The 23,994-nt window shown below is 41.3% G+C and overlaps 3 protein-coding genes across 3 annotated transcripts; 2 read left to right on the plus strand and 1 right to left on the minus strand.

The window, feature by feature from the left end:
• Nucleotides 1–918: 918 nt before the first annotated feature.
• On the plus strand, nt 919–12,443 carry znf292a (zinc finger protein 292a; the record flags this gene model as incomplete). Its single annotated transcript, XM_079218884.1, has 8 exons — nt 919–1,068; nt 3,247–3,401; nt 4,315–4,393; nt 4,708–4,843; nt 4,946–5,148; nt 5,240–5,376; nt 5,754–5,895; nt 6,044–12,443. 8 exons carry the CDS (start codon nt 919–921, stop codon nt 12,173–12,175), a joined length of 7,134 nt encoding a protein of 2,377 aa, XP_079075010.1. The 3' UTR covers nt 12,176–12,443.
• Nucleotides 12,444–13,658: 1,215 nt separating this feature from the next.
• orc3 (origin recognition complex, subunit 3) lies at nt 13,659–20,095 on the plus strand (the record flags this gene model as incomplete). The annotated part of the gene is made up of 20 exons (XM_079226942.1): nt 13,659–13,682; nt 13,825–13,882; nt 13,972–14,069; nt 14,694–14,832; nt 14,937–15,041; nt 15,174–15,337; nt 15,434–15,567; nt 15,862–16,021; nt 16,980–17,093; nt 17,215–17,348; nt 17,565–17,628; nt 17,737–17,853; nt 17,986–18,065; nt 18,478–18,611; nt 18,760–18,854; nt 18,971–19,068; nt 19,173–19,314; nt 19,395–19,511; nt 19,747–19,826; nt 19,961–20,095. 20 exons carry the CDS (start codon nt 13,659–13,661, stop codon nt 20,064–20,066), a joined length of 2,163 nt encoding a protein of 720 aa, XP_079083068.1. The 3' UTR covers nt 20,067–20,095.
• Nucleotides 20,096–20,938: 843 nt separating this feature from the next.
• Nucleotides 20,939–23,062, minus strand: LOC306744335 (akirin-2-like). Its single transcript, XM_079226953.1, has 6 exons — nt 22,936–23,062; nt 22,419–22,592; nt 22,139–22,282; nt 21,874–22,023; nt 21,226–21,297; nt 20,939–21,078 (listed from the first exon to the last, which is right to left on the minus strand). Exons 2-6 carry the CDS (start codon nt 22,588–22,590, stop codon nt 21,068–21,070), a joined length of 549 nt encoding a protein of 182 aa, XP_079083079.1. The 5' UTR covers nt 22,591–22,592; nt 22,936–23,062; the 3' UTR covers nt 20,939–21,067.
• Between the last annotated feature and the right edge of the window lie 932 nt (nt 23,063–23,994).

Raw genomic sequence — 23,994 nt, forward strand, 5'->3', positions numbered from 1 at the left:
AATTTAAGCCAACATCACAGAGAAGTCATTGAAAAGCCTAAAAAAAGCAAAACCTATGGTGATTTTAAACTTGACAATTCCATGACAACTGCGAAAATCCAATTTACTGGAGATTGTGTGATATGACAAAAAACGTAGTGCTGTGCTTCAGATTTCAAATCCTTTTAAAACTACATTCTTAATGTATAGTGTGTAGATAAGTAGGCAAACCAATCAGTTTATTTTGTGGAAATCATTTTAGCCACATTTGTAGGGTAAATTCAACTTCAAGAAGTTGTAGGTACTATACAATAACCAAGGGTATTTCGGCATCACTCTTTAAAAGTTTATTTTATAGTCCCTATAATTTAAACATTATTCAAACATGCTAAATTACATGTTGCCTTTTAGGCCGGGTGACTAACAAGGAGTTTTTCCACTCACTGACGCTTATTAAAAGACACGTGCCCTGATAAAGTATCCCTGACAAAGTCACACTGCACACCGGGGATGTTGTGGAAGCTGACCCTTGTGCGTGCACTCGAAGACAAGAATATCGTGCCTTTGGCGATATTGAAGGTTGAATAAAACGTTTGTGAAAATATAATAAAGCTTGCTTCATGTTTGAGCTTGTTTGTCGAAGGATGCTGTGCCTGGAGGTCATATCTGACCTGCAGTGTCTTTGCATGGATGGTAATAGCACGGAGTCAGGGGAATCCAGCAGTCCAATCGTTCTTAGACGAGCTGTTAAGTAAACATTTCACGTCCAGTCTGTGTGCAGAGTGTGATCACGGTAAGGCCATGGATGCTTTGTTGACATCAGGGGTATGTGTGTATGTGGAGCACACTGTGTGCTCTCCCTTCCCCCTCTGCGTGCGCGTGCGTGTGCAAGTCTGGCAGCGTAACATCTGTGCGTACGCGGTCGTGATTGTTGTGAAGATGGCGGAGGGGGAGACAGAGAAGGAATATGACACACGGAAAGCTCTCGAGGAGCTCCGAGAGCGGTTCCAGGGTCTGACCACAGCTTTGAAAGAGAGCTCGCAGTCTCCGCTGGAAGCCTCTCTGCATTTCTGCCAGGAGTTTTGCCAGGTTAGCCCGTTCTCCTGCTGCTCATCCCGGGCAGCCTGCAGCCCCTCTGGCTTCCTGGCCGAGGATGCGCGTCTACGTTTGCTACAACAATGTAGCTAAGGCGCTAGCTGCCTGGCTAGCTTCCTGGCATTTCGAGATGGGGAAAAAAACTCCTCCGTGATTTTCCGCCATTATTGCAAGGATGTTTGTCCGTGGCATGAACTTATTTGCAAAGTCTCACTATCCACGCGGCGCCGAGTCACACTAATGTGTGCGCGCCGTGCACGTATTACTCGTATTTTCCAGGCCAGATAGCTAATGGCAGATGAATGTTGCTAGCTGGTATGCAGGGTCCCCCTGTCCTGTGCAGTGGTCATGCTGTGCAAAAAATGGGTAGCTACGTTAGCGAGATTTTCCGAGGCGATTGCATTGATATGCACTGAATTATATGTCTGTGTTCCCCGTTGAAAATATTATTAAAACTTTATAACGCTGCATCTCCTCGCTGGTTTAGTATTCCGCTAGGTGTATGAAAGGGGGGTACTTTGGGAAAGCTGTTTTATTGTACGGAAAGATCAATGCTTTTTTTCCAAGGTGCTAGCCCAGGCCTTTTGCACTAATTAATCCAGCTAACCACACCAGCGGGATGTTTATTACAGCCATATAGCCGGCACCAGCGAAAGATGCGGGGTTGATGTCAATGTTATAGCAGCCGATCCGCCTGCAGCTGACTAACACAGTGATTTAAAAGGGAAAGTGTGGCAGTGGTCACTGACTCCATTACACATCCTCCTCATTAATTTGCCCTGGCCACGAAAATATCATGCGAGGTCTCCATTTAGCTGCTATCCTACTGATACAAGCGAGGATGGCTATCATTGCACCAAATTAGTTTTTGGTTTCTATATCGCATTGACCGGCGGTGAGGAATTCATTCAACTTAAAGGGTATTTGAGCAAAAGGGGACGAGCCTCAGGCTGCAAGTGGTAGTTTGGATCAGTTCAAGTCTTAATGGAGATTTATCTCGCAAGAGTCTGACTGTAGGGAGGAAGGATGGAGGCATTAATGGGTGTCTGTGAATGTGTGTGTGTGTGGAAGAAATGGAGGGAGTTTTCATTGATGAAGGTGAGGCGTTACTTGAGCTGGGTCATAAGGAAGAAAAGGGGAGGATACAAAAGTTTGCAAAGCCACGCAGAACTTTGGTGCTTTGTTGTTTTAGGTGTCTACATCTTGGCTGTATTATGTGATCCGTATATAATAACATCATTTTGTTCCCGTCCTTGATAGTTTGTGATGGTTTTTCTTCTTATCTATAAGTTAGTTGTGGCTTTTTACATCGAATTATAACTGCAATCACATCTGTGTATTTAGTCCTAGAACAGAAGAATTAGATCATTCTTTTCTCACTAAACATGTTTGATTTTTATACTGTCATGATTAGGAAGTATACATCTTGCCCTTGCTACCAAGGCCAAAGTTGGCTCTTATTGATAAAGGAGTATCGCGAAGCATTATTTGTCTACATGTAATTACACAACTGCTGAGTTTAGAAACTATAAACACAAACAAGGACAAAAACAGAAAGAAAAAAAAAGTAATACAGGCTTGAAAGACTTATTTTATATATTTTTCTTATATTATTAGCATTTCTCGCAATGTTTTTTTGTCGTCTTAATTCTTAATTTTAATGCTAATTTTTACCTTAAGTTTATTGTAGTTCTGTGTGGAAGGAGGCAATATGACAATACAAATATCTTGAATCTTAAATAATATTTTTCATTATTGATTAATCTGCCAGTTTAATGAATAATTGATTATTTACTAAATGTAAGACAATAGTGAATAGTTTCTATAATTTTGTTCCAGTGTGAAAGGTTTTTCCCCTCAACAGTTGCCACAAAAAAAAAATGTTTATGAAATCGAGGGAAGTACATTTGTACACAAGCCTCACATTTGAAAAACTAGTCAGAGGATGTTCTGCATATTTTGCTTGATGCTTGATGAAGGACTAATTGTTTTAGCAGTCAAACAATATATTAGCGATATAAAATACACATTGTTGGATTTTACAAACATGACTTTTCTTTTTTTGTTATCCAAATATTATTTTACCCTGCTATAATATACTAGGATGCCTTATAAAAAACAATCACTCTATCAGTGGCGTTATTGTAATTATAGTATTTTTCGGTTTTCCAGGTCCTTGTGGAAAATGCTGGCCGTTGGAAAACTGATGAGGATCCACTGCCTTTACTGGAGGTCTACACTGTGGCCATCCTCAGCTTTGCTAAGGCTGCTTCCTGTCTCTCCTCCGAATGTGAAAACGTGCCACTCCTACTTGAAAAGTTAGCACTGTGAGTATGAACTCTGCCATGGGTGTCACTGGAAATGAGATTTCCCATAATCCTGTATTATAATGTTATTCTTCCTAATAACATTTTCCTTATGAACCTGATATGTGTTACACATTAATGACACATAATGCTTACATTGTATATATGTTAAATCATCTGCATTAAGTCTTTCCTGTAGTATCTTAAAGTTGATGTGGCAAAGAATGGGTTACTGGTTGTGCATGTGCACTTGACATTAGGCCTAACATTTGCTCTGCAGTTCCACTGGTGTAGTTTTGTCTTTGGCTGGCTCCTCAATGGTGAATGCAAGAAAGACTGTGATCTTCCACGAAAGATGCAATAAAATATAACACACCCAAATCCCAAAGTAAATTTAGATATGAAAAGTTTTGAAATACTATTCAAACAGTATACAGGAACTAGAGCGCTTTTTACACAATGTGCTCTCGAAGCAAAGTCCTTGAGGCTGTAATTGAAATAGAAATGTAGGCTAGCTTTTTGGGAGCTTTGGCATATTTGGGATGAGCTACAGACTATACTTTGCACATGGAGATGCACACACAAACACAGAGGCAACAATTAATAATGTCAAGATTACTTTTCTTGGTAAAATTATTGATCACGATTACTGATCCGATCACTCTGAGCTGTTTTTCATTACAACCATATGAAAAACCACAGGGACTATTTCATAACACCTACACCTATATTGATCCATGCAACTAAAGTGTTTCACTGCTGTTAATTTACACCTGTTTGTCCTCTTTATGATATTTCCAAAATGCCACACTGACTTCACAACCTAACACTTTATGAATAGTTATTCTTGTACATCTCCCCTTAATTTTTGGAGTGTGTGTGCACAGCCTTGACCTAAATGTGGCTTTACCAAATGACTGTGTTGGATCCACAGGAGCTGTGCGGAGCTGCTGCTCTTGATGCCCCAGCATATCCCTGGTGCCTTATGGGAGGAGTTTCAGTCCTCCATGAAGGTCAGTATTCCCAGGGACTTTTTCTGAGGCTTATCTTTGCAGTGATAAGCAATGAAAGTTGTTTAGTTATTAGAATGCATTTGGTTTAGCTCATAATTGAAAAGTAGTAAAAACATATGAGCGTAATGTTTGGATCTGTGAGAATCTCTTTACACAAACGACATTTCATGAAATGTTCTGTTCACTGCTGCTTTTCAAGAAATGTAAACTGTTGAATGGTGACACATTCACCACAGTAACATGTCTAACGGTAATTACGACTCACTGAAGCTTTAGTAATTCAGTTGTACATCTTTATTCATCTTCTGTTGCAGTTGGCACACAGCCTCTTACAAGAAAGTGGGAGCACACAGCTTTGCGTGCTCTCAGTTATGGCGCAACAGGATGGCGTCTGGTCTAACAACACACTGAGCAGCATCCTGTCCAATCAAATCCCTCAAACTGAGCAAGGTCAGTTCTGATTAGGTTTTAGGATGTTCTGCGCTGTGTATTATACTTGTGAGCAGTTTCTTACCTTTTGTCTCTTGTCTTTTTCAACTTTTTGTTTCATAGTTCATGAGTATCTTGAGTTGGAAGGTGCCACGCTTCTGAACATGAGGATAAAGCATCTAATCAAAATGGAGAGTGTTGATAAAGCTGCTGTGCTCGCAAAAATGTGCTCAGAGTATCCGGGATATGAAGGAAAAGGAAACTTCAAGCAAACCTACTTGCTTTGCATCTGCATGACAAAAAGTCAGGAGCAGCTGATGGAAGAGGTAAGAAACGACACAGTGTAACACAGTTACTCGTACACACAAAGTCATTACGTTCACATCTTTTTTCTTTTCTTCTCTTTATTCCGAACAGATTGCATCAATAGACTGTAAAGATGCTCTTGAAATGATCTGCAACTTGGAGTCAGAGGGCGAAGAGAAAGGAGCTCTTTGCTTATGTTCTGCCTTTCTCAAGCGACAGCTACTTCAAGGAGATGTTTATTGTGCCTGGTGAGACTTCCTGTTTGTTTCAAAGTAGTAGTCTTGGAGCACTTACTGTGATCCAACCTGAAGCAATATCTCACAACCATATGCACAAAGATACCCTCACTGTTGAGCATATTGCTGAGGCAGGCTTTGACGGTTCATGTCTCTTGAGGAAAGATAGGTCAACTGTGAATGAATGTCTCACACTCTTTAATCTCTTTAATACAGCAACAGTTGAAGGTAAAACTATGCAGTACACTTTTGGATTTGTGGTCATCTGTAATCTAAATTGATGTATTTTTTATTTTAAATAGAGCAATCTGAAAAATAATTGAAAGACGTATCAGTATTGAAAATCATCGTTAGTTGTTTCTAACAGTTGTGTTTGTGATGTTTCGCAGGGAACTCACACTTTTCTGGAGTAAGCTACTTATGCGTCTAGAGTCGTCATCTGATGCATTTCTTGGACACGGCAAAGCGATGGCTGATCTCTGCAGAAGCGTCTGTCATATTCTGTTCCTAATCAAAGTAATCCAAAACGAGGTAAGAGAAATAGTCTACACATTTGTAGCTGATAGCAAAACCATCACACGTAACCATTCACGCCAACAATGAATTATATGATACTAGATCTGTTGAATGGGCCTGAAAATAAAACCCTTGGCTTTTATGTTTCTTTTTATTTCCGTAGGTTGGAGAGGTGGGGCTTCCAGTGTGCGTAGAAATGTGCATTCAAGCTCTGAAAATGACATCCAGCGACCATAAAGATAGCAAGTCCACCATGTGCAAGACTATTTCCTGCCTCTTGCCAACTGATCTAGAGGTTAAGCGTGCATGCCAGTTGACAGAGTTCCTCCTCCAGCCTACCGTTGACTCGTATTATGCTGTGGAGTCACTGTACAACGAACCCGACCAAAAGCCTGAGGAGGACAAGAGTCTACCAGTGCCCAATTCATTACGTTGCGAGTTATTGCTGGCCTTCAAGACACAGTGGCCTTTTGATCCAGAGTTCTGGGACTGGAAAACGCTGAAACGCAACTGCTTGGCATTGATGGGAGAGGAGGCCGCTATTGTGTCATCTATTGACACGCTCAATGACACAGATGACCAGGAGGTGGAAAGTGCACTTGGCAAACTTCCTGAATACAGAGACTTGGAGGATTTTCTGCTAACCACTACAAATGAACTCAACGAAATCACGGATGAAAGAGAGAAAAACAGAGAAGCTAAAAAACTTCGGGAGCAGGGTTTTGTGTCTGCTCGGTTCAGAAATTGGCGAGCCTACATGCAGTATTGTGTCTTGTGTGACAAGGAGTTCTTGGGTCACAGAATTGTTCGCCATGCGCAGAAGCACTTCAAAGATGGAGTGTATCTTTGTCCAATTTGCGCTGACAGTTTTGAAACTAGGGAGATTTTAGAGCCACATGTAGCATCACATGTAAAGCAATCTTGCAAAGAGAGACTAGCTGCAATGAAAGCTGCTCGGAAGGTAACCAAACCACCCCAGTCCCCCAAAAGTCCATCAAACATGTCAAAGGTTGCTGCTAAGGTGAGCATTAGTCCTGTTAAAATTGAATCTCATATTGGTGACCAAATGGTGTCTCCTGTTAAGATTGAACAAACTACATCTGACACACATATAAGTCAAGACTGTTTCTGTCCTGTCAAAAACTGTTCCAAGGCTTTCAAGTTTTTCCGCAACCTCATGGCTCACGTCAGATCTCACAAGGACGACGAAGAGGCCATGAGGTTTTTAGAGATACAAAAACAGAAAGTGGTGTGCCAGTATTGCAGACGGCAATTTGTAAATGTCAGACATCTTAATGACCATTTGCAGATGCACTGTGGCAGCAAGCCATACATCTGCATACAGTTGGATTGCAAGGCCAACTTTAACTCCAATTCTGAGCTTCTAATGCATAGAAAAACGCATCCTGAATTTAAGGCCCAGTGCATGTTCCCTAACTGTGGCCAAGTTTTCAGCGAGGCCTACCTGTTGTATGATCACGAGGCTCAGCATTACCTTACTTACACCTGCCAAACAGAAAACTGTGGCAAAATATTCTACTCACAGGCTCAATTTCTGTCTCACCAAGAGAATCACAGTACAAACAATGCAGTTCACAGTTTTCCCAGCACAAATCAAAACCATCCTGATACTGCAAAAGTAGAACCACCACCCGAGGGCACCCAGAGCAATGAAAACAGCTGTTCTGCAGTTGTCTGCATCGAAAGGATGAATACAAGCGAATACATGATGGAGGCATCAAGTTCAAACTCATCACCAGGCAGATTACCTGATCTTGCTAAAGAACTTGTTCCTGTGAGAGTGAAACACTCGATTGAAAGCATGCTGAATTCTGTGGGAAATGCTGAAATGACAGAACCAGAGAAATGCTACACTCCGCTAACCAACCCCACTCCAGCACCTTCTGATGTGAAACCCACACCGGAGGCTCCTCATGCGGTGGCTGAGCATGGTGAGACCCCTCCAGTAAATCTTGTACCAAGTGCAACAAACCCTGTGGCAAGTCAACAGGGAGAGGGGCTTAATAATGTACAAGGCAATGAACTCACAAAAGCGATTCCACAAATAATTTCTCCAAGTCAAATCAAGACAGAAATTCCTTCTTCACTGCAAGGATATCCTTCCAGCTCGCCTGCTGTAGCTGCTGGCAATGACGAGAACCTGCATTGCTGCCCATACAATGACTGTACACGGGCATACAGTACAAACAAAAGTCTGTCCAGGCATGTGAAGAAGCAACACCCTGAAATATTTGAAGATTGGAAATTGGCAAAGAAGTATAACAAAGTAGCCAAAATTACAGCAAAAAAGGCACAGAGTGGGCCCACTTCGCCTAGTCAGTCTCAGAACCAGGGTAACAGGCCGTCAAATCAGCCAGGAATACTATGCAACAAACCTGGGATGCAGCAAATGGATTACTCAATGGGATCTTCAACCTCACCTGCCCAGTGTTATCCTGGATCAATGGAGCCTGTGCCTATCACTCCAATGGTGAACCCCACACTGTACCCATCATGGGGAAACCCAAACAATTCCTCGGAAATGATGCAGTCAGACACGTCACAGTCATGGTCTTCACCTCAGATGAATAACTGCTATCCAGATGCCTTCAACATGAGTGAGTACCCCCCTCGGAGCTATCCTCAATGGCAGGCAGACTCTTGTCCAACCACAGCATCTCTCCCGTCTGATAGAGATAATTCAATGGCAGCTATACATGGGCCCTCTGTGTCACAAGCTCCTTCAGTTTCAAGTTTGATGTCTCAGTATGTGTCCAGTTCTCTGATGCTTGACAATGGAGCGCAAATACATAATGGAGGGAATCAGTATGGATTAATGCATCCAGAGGGCAGTGGAGACAGCGAGGACGTGGGGAGAAGCAGTGCAAGTATGACGAGCCAGTTAGATAATGGAAACAGTATCTCAACATTTGATAGCCTCCCTGAAGGAAGTTACCAGACTTCATATGCCCAGAGTGAAAACTCTTGTCTTACTCAAGACTCGTCAGTTGATATTCCCATGAAATGTCTGAGCCCAGAGGCCCAAGTAGCATTAAAAGCTACACATGAAATCATCAAAACAGAGAACGTGGCCACTCCTTGTTATGAACAGATGGACAACTCTGTAGATGGCATGCTCAGTCCAAACAGTGTCATTCACACAGATTTCCCTTACGAAGAGGACTGTCCCAGTGCTGACTGTGAGGCTACCCCGGCAGATGAGAAGGTCGGTGATCCTGACATTCAGAAAGGAAAACGCGGCAGATTAAGCAAGAGAACCAAATGGCCAGCCATCATTAAGGACGGCAAAGTCATCTGCAGGAGATGCTTCAGAGAGTTCACGAGCACCAAGTCTCTCGGAGGTCACTTGTCTAAACGATCCCAGTGCAGACCTGTAGAGGAAATTGACCTAACCGCGGATCTGCCATCATCTTTTCTTGATTTTCTCAATGACCCCGCTGTGCCTGATGCTAACTCAGCAATATTCAACATGTCAAATGGGGATTTCTCACAGGAATCTTGTAGCCTGACCACTTTGATGTCACCCATGGTGTTGAAACAGGAGCCCCAAAACACAAATATAATGGACTGTTCAAACTCCATATGTGTTTCCCCTGAAAACCAGCAACAGAAGGCTGGAGAGTTGGCTAATCCGGCCCTCCCTGTACATCATCAAGAGGATCACTTGATGGAGATTTCACATGCCTTTCAAAGGCTGGATTTGATTGAGGCTGCACAAGTGAAGATGCGGAGTGCTCTGTTGTTGGAGCAAAATGTCAGTCATTGTGATGCAGCCCATGGCATTGAAAAAAGTAAGACACCGAGTAAAAGCGACGACAAGCCCCATGAAAAGATCCCCAAACCTTTTAAATGTGACCAGGAAGAGTGTGAGTACTCATTCATGACAAAGGAGGCGTTATTCAAACACTTAACTAAAATGCACGATTATACTCATGAAATGATAGAAGATCTGAAAAAAACCCCATCCAAACTCTCTCCATATCCTTGTCAGATTTGCCCCAAAACCTTTACGAGAACGACAGGTTTGAGAATTCACTATGAAAAAGTTCACCGATTGTCAAAGGCAGACATACAGAAGCTAAAGATCAGTGCTCGAAACAGGCGTGCATTTAGACTGAACAAAGACGACGTGTTTATTAGCCGTGTGACCACTGATGCCAATGCCAGTCACACACCACAGTCTGCAGTTGTATTACCAGCTATCAAACAAGAACCGCTTGACTTTGCAATTGCGCCTCAAACAGACAATGAGAACGATCCACAAGTTTCTCAAATGACTTCACCTGGAGATGCCGTTAAAGAGGGCTTCATGCCTGAAGTATCAACTGTTGCACAACTACCACCACCTCAAAACTATATGACTGAGAGGTCGTTCTGTGAAGTGGAACCATCAGCTCACGAAAGAGCCCCAGAGCAAGCTAACGTGGCTGTTGTAAACAAGAGTCCAGATGTGAAGCAGAAATCCAGTGGACAAGAGAAACTCAGTCCGGTTGGCAAAACAAAGAAGCAGCACGGACGATCGGACGCATCCTTTAGCAAAGTGGAGTCAATGTCCAGCCCTTCGACTGCATCTGCTTCATCCTCCCCAGAGAAACCCAGCAGCTCCAAAAACACACCGACGAAGGATGAAGCCCAGAGGAAAGAGAAAGCTCTGAAAAGGTTGAGCCTCAAAATGTGTGAAACAGACGCCTACAGTCCATATAGACCATATCGCTGTGTTCATGAAGGATGCACTGCTGCATTCACCATCCAGCAAAATTTGATTCTACATTACAAGGCCATGCATCAGGCATCGCTGCCCACGAGCAAAGCTGAACCCGACACTGAAATGACAAGTGTTGAGAATGGAGAGGAGAGCCATCAGAGCATAGACAACGAAGATGAAGTCAGGTGTCAGGTAAAAAACTGCTCAAGGGTGTTCATGGGAATCACAAGGTTAGTGCAGCACTACCTCTTACTCCACAAGTTCAGTCGTGACAAAGCTACCGCCATGATGGCCAGCATGACCATCGGGACTTTCAACTGTGACCAGCCAGAGTGCGCTCTCCCCTTCAACTCTGTGGAAAAGTACATTGAGCACATTAAGAATTACCACAAGGAAATCGCCATCTCTGAAAGCGGCTCAGTTGATCAAACTTTCAAGTGTCAGTTTGAGACATGCGACCGTGTTTACACTACAAAATCCAACCTCCTACGTCACCTAATAAAAAAGCATGAATATGTTTATGATCCCAAAACAAGTGACGGAAGACGGACTAAATCAATGGGGCTCTTCCCGGGGGGTAATGGGAAAGAGAATGTTGAAAACAAATTCAAAATGAAGAAGAAAAACACTAAAAAGAAGGATGGGAAGTCCATTGAACACTGGACTTGTTTTGGAAAGCCTACATTAAAGTCACATGATGAGGCCTCAGCCATGTGCACCAAGAAGTCTGCACTGCAGTACCCATGCATGATAATAGGCTGCGATGCAGTGGAGCGGGCTGAAAGAAGTATATTTAAACATTACACAACCCATGGTCTCACAGAGAGATACATTGAAGACCACAGGAGCCAGTTCATTTTCTGCAAAAAGTACTCGCGCTCCAGATTCAAAGATCCAAGCAAATCTGAGGGCGCATCAAGCTCATCTTCTGAGGAGACGGAGCCAGATGACGCCGAAAAGGCCAGTGAGCAGAAATCAGATGAGCTCGAGGATCGAATAGGCCAAGATGACAGCAAGCTGTCCAACGATGACAGTGCAGAATCGCATGCTTCCACTGGGACAGAAGGAGGAACCAAAAGAGGCCGTCCCAAAAAGCCTGCTCATCCTACACCTGCTTGTCCGGAGAGGATGCAGACCCTTAGGACTCGTTCGACTGTTAACAGTTCAAGAGAGAACTCAAATCCTGGTACGCCTACAGCCCAAGAACAACGTGACGACGGGGTTATGCCGGGGTCTTTCAAGCCTTTAGGACTTGAGGACTCTTTCCTTAAGTTCTTGGAGACCTCAGAGTCAACCCACTCTTCCAAACGCAAATTAATTGACAAATCTAGTGCTGAACTGCCATCCAAAAGACAACAAACTCACAAACAGAAATCTGCAATGAAAAGTAAAATAACGGGCTGTGAAAATCTTGTAGACTTCAGAAATCCACTTAATCTCAAATCAGTGAGCAATGTCAAGATTGTTGTCGATAAAACATTTTCAGACGGTGCTGATCTTTTGCTAAAACAGCTTCAAGACATGAAGCCCATAGTCATAATAAAAAAGTGGCTTTATAGCGGATCATAGCGATGTTTTGTTTTCAACTCGATCTCACTCAGGATTTGAGAAGTTATGCTGCAGAATGGTTTGTTAATGCATCAGATTTCCAACTGGTAACAGTAATGGTCGCAGTTAATGATTAAATGGCCTATTTTGTACTTAACGAAAAAATGTCTTGGATGATTTTAAGTATGTATGTTAGTTATAATAACCAGGTAATCTATAGGGCATAGATTTTAGAAACATGTTTGTATTTATGCTTAGTACTGAAGATGTTTTTTTTCTTTTGCTAAATGGAGACTTTTAAAGAAAAACTATGTTTTTATATATCCCTATGGGATTTCAAGTTATGTTTGTATTTATTTCATCCTTTTTCAACACTAGTAGACCTATCTGTAATATTTACATGTCTTCCACAAAGTGTTCAATAAAATGTTACTGTTTCTTTTTGTAAAATATTGCCTGCAGACCTTTTTGTGTTGCAGTTCATATATACACACATATTCTTTCTGGATTTAATGCACAGTTCTTCATGTCATAATAAGCTTGATCATTGTTGAGTTTTAGACAAAACGTTAGAGCAAGATCATTTAAAATAATCTTGTTGTCTGCTGAGTTTCCTAACACAAATTACACATTTAATGGACTTAATTTGCATACAAATAAATGCCTTTTTTCTACTATTTCGTTTTTTTTATTTTGTCATCTGCATAGAACCACCAGAAATGTATACATTGACATTCTTTTACCAGAGCATTCAGAACTATTCAAAACACTGCAAATCAAAGTAAAAACATGATTTATTACAGAAAGACAAGTATAGAGTAATAGACACCCAACAGTATATAATACGCATGCTGTTAACTAAAGATAGTTAATATTAATAAGGACAGAATAAAGCCCTGGCAAGGTCCCTGTTTTTATGAGATAATTAAAAACATGCAAAATAAACTGCATCCTGATATAAATGTTTAAAATGAATATTATTCCTTATAGTACTACTATTGTGTATATCCTTACGTCATTAGTAGTGTAAAGGAGAATACCTTTTACATGCTTGTCATCTTTAAATTCTAAATATGAATATTAAACACTGCAACAGGACACATTTGGACTTGCCGACCTGCAGGCAGAGGCCTCAACTGGGAAACCAGGGATCCTGTAAAGAGTCGGGGGTGTTCAAGAGCAGCAATGTTTAAAAAACATCCACCGCAATTAAAACTAAGGTGAGGAATAATGTAAGTAAACCAAAATGAAGCGGAAACCTTTAGAGTGGCATTGGTCATTTAAATGTATTCATGACAGCGTTAATCATGCCGGATAACTTAAAACTTGACCGAGTTTAGCTGCGAACACACGCACGTGACCGTTTGTGAATTGAACGCAACGCTTTCCGTAAACGTCACATTGGCGGGAGGTACTCGCGAGTTTGTTTAAATGTAGCACACGCAGATTTCCATTACACGTATTTCTCTTTTATCCGGACGGCAGCGCCATCCCACAAATAAATATGTCTACTTCATCTGTGTCGAAGGTAACGTACTATTTTGACGTCATGTTGCAGATAACTTGGAGCTTCAGAAAGCTCACGAAACTCGCGTGGCAGTCGTGACACAACATGGCCAATATCACACTTTAGTGTCTCTGTTTTTAACTTATGGCCGTCGATATTTCAGGGCTGCTTTGTGTTCAAGCCAAGTGCGAAGAAGAAGAAGAAGACCACGCTCAGTTTGGGTGCGTTATGTTCATGTTTCAAGTGCAAGCATCCTGACTTGCGAGGTCCTGACGTCGCACTCACGTTTGTTTTTAACTTTTCTCCACAGAGGATCACTTCATCCATGGCTGTGAAGGTGCTGAGAACAGTGAGCTACGATTCAAACTGTTTCATGATCTGTGGGACAAAATTAAAACTGACACAGAGGTAAGAACACATATTCAACATTTTGGTCATCCAACGTACAACTAAATGTAAATAGAGGTGGATTCATTCAGAAATTATCTTTCGTCTCAAATATGGTGCTGTCATTATTTGGTACTTTTTCATACATTATAAGCATTACACTGACTGTTGGTGGTGTCTCGACATTATACACAACCAAAGCAGTGTCTCCAAAACAACCAGATGTGAGATACAACCCCAGTAGGCCCTTTTCACTGCAGCCAGTTTGACATGTCATTGCAGGTTAAACACAGGTGTAAATGTTAACATTAATTAAGGCCCCATTGCATTTTGGGGGGCCAGGGACCTGGTGTTGTGATGCTGGCTCACTGGAACGACACACTCGATTAGAATGGGAGCATAATTAATTTTATCGGTTACACCTGTGTTCACCCTGCTATGACATGGCATAACAAATGTCTCAACAAAACTCAACAGTATATTCTTTTGAACAAAACCCTCTAGGCTTTCCATGTGATTTTACGTGTGGAAAGCCTGAAAATGTTGGCCCTAAACAGTGTCTCCTAAACAATTTAGGAGTTTGAATTTGGTAGAGAAAAGTAGACTTTCAACAAATCCATATTTATATGTTGTCCTGTATGTAAGACGTTACAGGATGAACTCAACAGGAACGTCTTGGACAGCTTGCTGGACTTCACGAGGAAGTGCTCTTCCACTCGCCAACACAGTGACTGGGCTTCACAGATGAGGGCCAGTGAGATTCCCACAGCGGCTCTTGTGCTCGGTATGTTGCAATTGCATGTGATATTTGCCTTTTTGAGGGATTAATACTAATCTTACATTGAATTATACATTTTGTCTGCCATCGTCCGTTGATATTGTCTGTAGGAGTGAATGTCCCGGACCACGACATGACCTTCCAGAGTCTGTCTGACCTGCTCCAGCAGTCTGTCACTCCCCATGTGGCCTCTGTACAGGCCAAAGAGTGTGGGGGTAAGGATCGCTTTGACTTTTTTTCCGTTTAAGTTATTTTGAAGAAATGCATCTTTTAAATAGGAATGGTAGTGGCTTAATAGTTATTTTGTCATGTACAATCATTACGGTTTATGTTGTTTATCATTTCAGCATTGAAGCACTTGATGAAGAGGGTCCTGGAGAGGTTAATGGACACTGCTGTGACTGTGGATGATGAGGAAGAGGAAGAGGCTGAGCAGACTAGTGCTCAGCTCAACAAAAGGGTGCACTGCTCCCTCAGTACACTCTGTGCTTGGTACAATGCAAAAACAAAGGTGGGGCCGGACAGCATAACTAGTGTGCATGAGTTAGGATTTGCAATTGGGGGCATAAAAAGTGTTTGATCAACTGACGGCACATTTTTATTTCAGAAATTCAACACTGGCACTCCAGGAAAAAAGCGTAGTTCTCCTGTCAGAGATGATCCGCAGCCCCTGGTGATTATTTTCAAAGATTTGGAGGCGTTCAACCCAAGAGTTCTTCAAGACTTCATACTCATCTGCAGGTAAATCAAAACTTTGAGCTCATCAATTTCACTGTTGTTGCAATTGTTCCTTTTTTTTTTTTTTTTTTTTTTTTTTCTTTTTTTTTTTTTTTTTTACAGAATCACAATAAAATATTTGGCAAACTACTTTAATTTCCACCTTCTCATACACTGGAACTAAAGTGACCCACTGAGAAACTGTTCATCCCTCACCTTGTTAAGAACAATGTGTCTTTAATGGATCCAGTTTGGATTCCGCTTTGTAACTTAAAATGTAAAAACATTATTTTCATCAACATGCTCTCCATTCCACAGCCGGTACATTGAACGTCTTCCCCTGATGTTCATCTTCGGTATCGCCACATCACCCAGCACCATCCAACACATGCTGCCCCACTCCGTGTCCTCCCTGCTGTGCATAGAGCTCTTCCAGTCCCTCTCTTGTACACAGCACCTGGCCACCGTCATAGACAAGGTAGTTTTTCACTCTCACAGACGGTACTGAATATATACATTCAGGAAACATGGTAGAAAGCAAAATCGTGTCTTCCATCCAATTTTGTACTGTTAAGGTGTTAAAATCTGTTGTAGTTGAGGTACTAATGCAGGAACTGCATTGTGAAATACTGGGTATTGAACAACTTCTAATCCTGACAATAAAACAAGTAAAACTATTGTTTTTCCTCTATTTTTAAAATGTGTTTTTTTTTGTGCAGGTATATTACTGTTTTGCTTTGTGAAGCACATAATCTACATCCTTTCTGCTGTTCTTTTTGATAAAGATTTGATCAAGAGGATTTTTATAGTGTTAAACGGGTTAGACTTCTGCTCAGGACTGTGTATAGACTAATTGAGTGACATTTTCCTGAGTCTCCTGTTGAGTTTGGTAAACCTTTTTTATTGTGTTACAAATCTTCGTGGATCATGGATTGAAAGCTTTGTCCCACCTTTAACCTGAGCAGAGGCCTAATCTGCCAGAATAACTGAAAACACCTCATGTTGGTTGGTCAGAGGCTTTAAAGAATGTGTCAAATTGGATTGACTATTTGTCAAAGAAGAAACAAAACTCTATATATATATATATATATATATATATATATATATATATTTTACACATCTCAAAAACAAAACTTTGTTCAAAAGGCCACTGATGACCATTTCACTCAGGTAAGGAGTGCTATGTGTAGTCACAATTTGTGGTTTAGGTTGATGAGCAAAATATTAATGAAATAGCTCCAACATATATTATGCTGGTAACTGTGCTTAACAGTATGTCATCTGGATTTGGCTTCTCCGATATATTGACAGAATAGTAATTACAATCCACTGCACAAAAAAGATTGTTCAATCAATGTCTTTACTCGGCCATCGTGTTGCCTTTTTTAAGTGAAATCCCCAGAAGTTAATTTAATTTGTCTTGTCTATATTTCCAGTTGATCCTGACGCCTCAGTTCCCTTTTAAGCTCAACGGTAAAGTGATGCAGGTGCTGATCAGCATCTTCCTCTACCACGATTTCTCAGTGAGAAACTTCATCAAGGGCATTCAGGTACAGAGACGCTTTTTAACCACGTCCTCCAATATGTGTCTCATCGTTGCATCCTCTGTCTGTAGATCTAATTCAGATCTGCACATGTGCTAAACAAACGTTCTGCTCTGTCGTGGTGCAGCTGGCCCTGCTGGAGCACTTTCACTCTCAGCCTCTCAGTGTACTGTGCTGTAAAAAGAAAACTGCTCTGCTGAATGTGACGCAGCTTGGTGACCAAGACTTGGAGAGGATCAGGCAGCTGCAGTCGTTCAAGAGGTGCACACATACGCACGATTGGTTTTCACATGTGCATTTACGCCAAGTGGACTTGTCAGACAAAACATTGAACTGTGTGATTATACGACTTAGTTTGGAGGCAAGCAGTGAAAGCACATGTAACTAAGTTTTTCTTGTGGGTTGGTAGCTTGTTTGGTTTATCTTTTCAAATGTAAAACTAAACCTTTAAATCAAGTCCAACCTGTGTTTCCCCAGGTATGTAGAGAAGCAGGAACCTCAGGAACAAGTTGATCTGTTAACGGATGACACTCATTTAAAGGTACATTCTTTGGTTTATCTCTGCACCTGACTGATTAGCCCTTAAGGAGTGCACATACCTCTGCAGAATCTAATACTTAAGGCTTTTTTCTGTTTTTGTTTTTTTAAGGAAGTGTGTCAGGTCCTGATAAAGGACCTTCGCAAATATCACAAGAACTACTATCCCATCCTGAGATGCCTCCATACTCTGACCTCGTCATTACCTCGGTATCCCCTCGGAAAACAGGCAAGAAATGACTGCTTTAGAGTGTACAGGACAAAAGTTTGAAACAGTTTTTTTCGTTGATGTAATTGTGTCAGGTTGTTGTTGTTTTTCCAAACTAGCTTGATGTGTCACATGATTATCTGTGTGTTCCAGATCAGAGAGCTGCATTTAATTTGTCTGGAAAAGAACATATGGGAGAATGAGGACTACCAGTCCGCCATGAAGCTTCTGAAGTAAGTCTGGATATTTAATCTGTAGGACCAACAAATGAAGATAATCCTTCTTCGCTGCAGGTCCTTTTGATCTGTGCCCACTGTTTGGAGATTCAGCACTCCTAAAGTCCTCCAGTCGTGTTATCGTAACCACGTCTCATTCAGAGTAATATACAGTACAGTTCCTTAGCCAACTTAATTTTCACATTTTACTACTGGATGGCAAGGTATTCAAGGATATTTAGATTGGTGTTGCTCCTCCTGGTGGCCCAAATAGCCATTAATATATAGTATTACAGAACTGTACTTTTTCACACTGGCTTTTATTGTGAACAAACCAGATGTTGGTCCATAAACAACCCATTCTGAAGTTAGCCCCTTGCGGTACCACCAGGCCACTCATTTCTAAACTTCCCTATGCTTTTCCCTGCAGGATGCTGGCTAAAGATCAGCTGATTGCTCTGCTACAGAGGTGTGGGGAGATTCTGCAGGCTGCCAAGTCGAAGAAGATAAAGACGGCTCTTGTCCAGCTGGAAGACATGCTCGCCAAATTTAAGCAGTTGGACAGTAAGTTGTAAATATTAAGCGCAGCACCCATATGACGTTGTTCTCTGTCGAGAGATTCTTCCACTCCCTCATTTTGCATCTCAAATAATTATTACTTTAGTTAATGAATTAGCAACACGCTTTTGAAATTATTTTCCTGTGTTAATAGCAGTAGCTGCTGAACCTGCCCCCAGTGTGGAAGACAGCATCACCTCTCCGGCGAAAAATCTTCAAAAGAAAACGGATCTGTTCCAGCTGCAGAAGGTTTGTTTGGTTTCATGAATAATGTTATCTTCACAGCCTTTCTGTGAACAGATTTACCAACTTGTTGATGTTTTTGATTCATAAATTGACTGACTGGTAATTCTCACGTATTCTAGACGCTGCTGGAGATGAACGAATCTCGGAGATCCAAGAAACTGAGTCCGTTCGAGGCTCTGCGAATTGAGGCTCTTGCGTTTATCGACAGTTTAGTGAAGTGAGACCTATTACCTTCTTTCTCTGCTGAAAGTGTAACAATGTTTATACAATTATTAATTACATAACTATGATAGCCATCCATCATCTCTCCCTCCAACCCAGGAGTCACTTGTCTCCCCCGGAGTCTCAGACGCTGAATGAAATTTGCTACTACTCTTCCTCTGCCACTGTGAGACGCCACCTTAACGCAACACCTCGCACCTCCATTCAGGCTGCGCTCAATAGTCCCTACTATTATCTCCAGGTACCCGTGCCTCTTCATCTTATCAAGTGTGCAGCTATCTTAACACGAGCAATAGAAGTACTCATTGGAACCTCTTCCAGAATGACCGCCTAAAGACCGAGGATGGGATGGTCTCTAATGCTGCTCCTGATATCTGCATCGTGTTTAAACTCCATCTGGAGTGCGGCAGGCTGATAAACCTCTACGACTGGCTGGAGGTTAGTTTGCATACAGAATGATGACGACATTTGTGTCTAATAAGGTGATTTAAACTACACCAACCAACATATTTAATGACAAACAAGAGATGAACAAACTGTGATGGTTGAAAGTTTTGTTTTTCTCTTGAGGTGTTTGGATCTCAAGGATCAATGTTTCACGTTATTGATCTGAAAATTATCAGTCCAGAATGACCAGACACTGACATGAAAGAAACCTGTTTATTTTTTTCAGGCCTATTCCACTGTGGTTTCTGCTGCTGAGGGTATAGAACCAGGCTCTGACAACTTTGGGAAAGTGGATGATGTCAAACAGTATCCTTCAACATGTTATTCGCCACCATTTTATTACTGTGCAGAATTTGACAAAAAAAACCATTGTAATTGTGTGCACTAGGGATGTTATACAATGAGAACTGAGCACTTGTGTTCCTTAGCATGTTCTCCAGCGCCCGTTTCATCCGAGCCGTGTCTGAACTAGAATTTCTGGGCTTCATAAAGTCCACAAAACAGAAGACTGACCACGTGGCTCGACTCACCTGGGGAGGCTGCTGACCAAGAAGATCAGACTCCCTTAATTTAAGCTCTTAAATTTAACTTGGATTTATCCCTTAAATAAAAATATATGCGAGTAGTGACTGATAATCATGGTGCCATGTTTATTTTTACTCATAGCTGTGTATTAAGCAAAACATCTATGATATAGTACAGATCATTTCAGTTTCCACAAGATGTTTATAGTAATACCAGCAGTGAGTCTTGAAAAGGATGCGCAAACTTTCCTATACTGAAGGCACAGCTCAAATACAGATGCATAGTATAAGTTACTTGACAGACAAATTGTTGGTGAAATTGACTGAACTTGAACCAATATTCTTACAAAAGACAAGATCAGTTAACCAAAACATCAGTACCATAGAAATGTCTTAACATGCATCAAAACAATTCAACTCTTAAGATTTATTTTTATTTTTTCCAATACGTACATTGGTTTCAAAGTGATACCAGCAAAACAAAAGTCAAAATAAATAAAACACTGGTAGGGAGAACAAACAAAAGTCTAATCACTTTATGCTCAATTTTAAAAAGCAATGAACTGAGGACAAACTGCAAACACATTCACTCTGTTCTGCTGTTTCTTCCCCTTCCTCTCAGATTGACCAGCAAACCTTAATTAAAACTCTTGCACTGCTTTATCATATTTACATGTAACAAACAGAAAACAAGTGACAAAGCCTGGAATGCTGGGAATCATTACAAAAGTGAGATAACTGTAGATACACGTACAGCAGGAGGAACATAGGCCACTGGTAGAGATAGGGTCCATTAATTTACAGAAGGAAGCACCTAGTTGCTAACAACAGAGTGGTAACAACTGACAACAGCTTCATATAAACCTTTGCCCAAAGACAGAAATATGGCACAGTAAGAAATGTTTCATTTAAACTAGCTAAACTGAATCTCTTACAATGATGAGCTTTTTTTTCTTTCTTGAGATATCACATGATAGCTTGCAGCAAGAGAAGGACGTCTTGCAAAAGATTTCTGGGCCACACTCAGGAAACATCTGGTGAAGAGGGAGATGAAACGAAATCCAAAAAACAGACTTGTTACTTTAAACTTCAAAAGGCGGCGCTCAAACCAAGATCCAAGACTCTCACAAAGTATTGCCTGCGAGACAGGAATGTGAAAATGATGAAATTAAATAACTCACAGCTTGCAGGTTGCTCCCCGAATCGTCGCATCAACTGATCATGTGTGAACTTCACAAAGGTGTCATATTGTTCTGAAATATACATGGCAATGGTAATTAATATGATGCAGCGAAGCGTGAACACTTGCGTACATTATTGGAATTAGTCTTTTAAGTCATAATTTCCCTATTGACTTGTAATAACTATAGTACGGGTCCAACATTGAAGTCAGGAATCAATTCAAATTCTGGCTTTGTGAAGTGGAAAAACAAAAAACACTTGCATGTTATGTCACAATTTTGAGGATTTGTTTACTTCATACAACAATGTCATAACTTTAGTTTTTTTTCCAACAGCTGGTCAGACCAGTAAAGCACTTCAAGTCATGACTACGGGTTCTTGTAACATCGACAATTACATTTTTTATAGATTAAATGATTAGTTAAATATCCTGATCCTTTAATAAAATAAACAATGTGATGCAAAGAAGAAAAGGTGCATAATCGATTAAAAGAAAATTGACCACCAATTTTGCTTACCAACTATTCCCAGCAACGGCAAACATTTGCTTGTTCCGGCTTTAAGTGTAATTGTTTGAAATTGGAGACATTTAGGTTTTGCATTTATAGTGGAACTGCGTCGCAACAACTTGCTCAATGTGCACCAACCTGCCAATTTGGAAGTCATGGTCTCCTCATACTCCTCCCGCACCTTCTCTTCCTTTTCTTTCAGCAGGCGTTCACAGATCATTCCAACTTGTCTGAGGGTAAATAATGGCTGTTCTTTTCTAGTAGGAGAAACGCCTCCAGAGGACGTACCTGTGCAAATCAAACAAAAACCTAAGAATCATGGCATGTATGTATTTCTAGTTGCCCGAGTACATGTGTGATTCTGGAGGGGCCTCCTCTGTAGGCAGTGCGTTACTCAACCAACCTGGCATGCTGGACACATTCATAGTAGACGACTGGGATGGGGACCCTGGAGAATAGCAGCACTCTGACTGTTGGTAGCCGGCATCTAGATGCTTCCTCTTCTGAATGCGTTTGTACTCCTGCTTGATGCTGTTGAGGATTTGTTCTAGTGGGACAAAAGAAGGTACAAAAGACAGATCAGCGAGGACAAAAACAGCTGACATGTTAGGAGACGACAACTAAACTTTAACATTATCTGTTTACTGGCTGGTCACCAAGAAGGCCAACATCAGTAACATTACCTGCACTAAGCCTCGACGACGACTCCCCAAATGGTGAGGGCTCCATGCTAAGATACTTCCTAGGGGAAGAGGACGACTGGGACACGGGGATACATCTTCGTCTTTTAGGGGATGTAGGACTCATCAGAGGATCGAAATCCATGCTCCTCTTCAGGGTGGCTCCACACGCCATGACTTTAGGGTTTTAAAAGGAGAGATGGGAGGGTGTCAAACAACGAAACAGAACATTAATGAAGCGATCACATCTGTTAGTTCAGATAACTGCTCCCCATACCTATTATTGAACACGCCCGGCTCGTTACAGTGTGACTAGTTCTGCCAACACCAGATTCCTTCTCCGAGCAGTACAAGCTAACCACACCGCGCAGCTGAGGCTTTTTAAATATTTGCTAGCAAGCTAACGCTAGCTGCGCTTGCTAGCAAATAATCAAAAAGAAAACAAAGCTAACGTTAGCTTTGGCCGCCGCTGGTGGAGCAGAGCGCCCCGGTGTACATTTTTAATAAAACAGTTTCTTACCTTTTTAGGGTGGAAGTTAGTCCGTCAAAACTGCGGTCAACAACTCGTGTTGTTCTAAAAGTTGCTTCTCAAAAGTTGAGGTGACGATCCGCCGGCTACGGGCCAACTGTCTGCTGTTACACGGCGGAGCTAGCCGACGCAACTTAGCTGCTTGTTTTTGATATGGGGCTGTCGGCTTCTTGCTCGTAACGTCACGTGCGAAATGCGCCACAAGGCATTCTGGGTAATGTAGTGAAACAGTGCATACCGCGAAATGAAACGTGAACGTCTTCCTCATTACAGCCCACTTGACGCAGTCTTCCTACATCATGCAAAATACATGTGTTTTATTTAATTTTGTATATTTTAGCCTCGTTTTGCTGAAACACCATTCATCAGTATGATCAGTACATGGGAAATAATACAGACAATGGATGGATGGTGTCTCTTTTATCTCCACAGGAGGGCAGTGTTACATAAAACAAATTTAATTCCTTCCATATTATGACCATGGCCTGTGACGAGGTAAACAATAGTCATTTCTTACGGGATCAGAAGTAATTGTCCGCACCTGTACTTATTCCTGCACTATATATTTTGCCTACTGTAACTGCTGCACATGTTCATACTGTATCTATCTTAGCGTGTTCATATATAGTCCTTAGCCTGCTCAATATTTTATATATTACCACACTTTACTGCTTTTTGCACTTCTGGTTGACGCTAAACCACATATCACTGTCTCAGTACTCTAATCTAATCAATAAAGTTGAATCTAATTGAATCAAACCAAATCAATCAAGCTAAAAAGGACTGGCCTACAGCTACAAACACACATCCTCGTAATATAGATGCAGGTTAGGATGTGACGTTTTGATGAGAATTTATTGTTTTATTGGGAAAAAAAAAAGGCACCTGATATGTTGACACAATTATGATAAAAATAGACGAATTTTATATATTTATTGAACTCATGTCTCTGCTTATACACACTGTTATGAGACACAATGGCACAATGGATGCTTCACAGAAATACCAAAGTGTAGCTCCTCACAAAATGCTGTAAGTGTTTCACAAGCA

This window comes from Taurulus bubalis (assembly GCF_910589615.1).
Source record: "Taurulus bubalis genome assembly, chromosome: 1".
NCBI lineage: Eukaryota > Metazoa > Chordata > Actinopteri > Perciformes > Cottidae > Taurulus > Taurulus bubalis.

Coding starts and splice junctions, on each gene's coding strand:
- LOC306744335 (XM_079226953.1), bottom strand. CDS start 22,590: ATGGCGTGTGGAGCCACCCTGAAGAGGAGCATGGATTTCGATCCTCTG. Junction 22,024..22,138: donor GAATGTGTCCAGCATGCCAG/GTTGGTTGAGTA, acceptor TGATTTGCACAG/GTACGTCCTCTGGAGGCGTT. Junction 21,298..21,873: donor CATGACTTCCAAATTGGCAG/GTTGGTGCACAT, acceptor TGTATATTTCAG/AACAATATGACACCTTTGTG.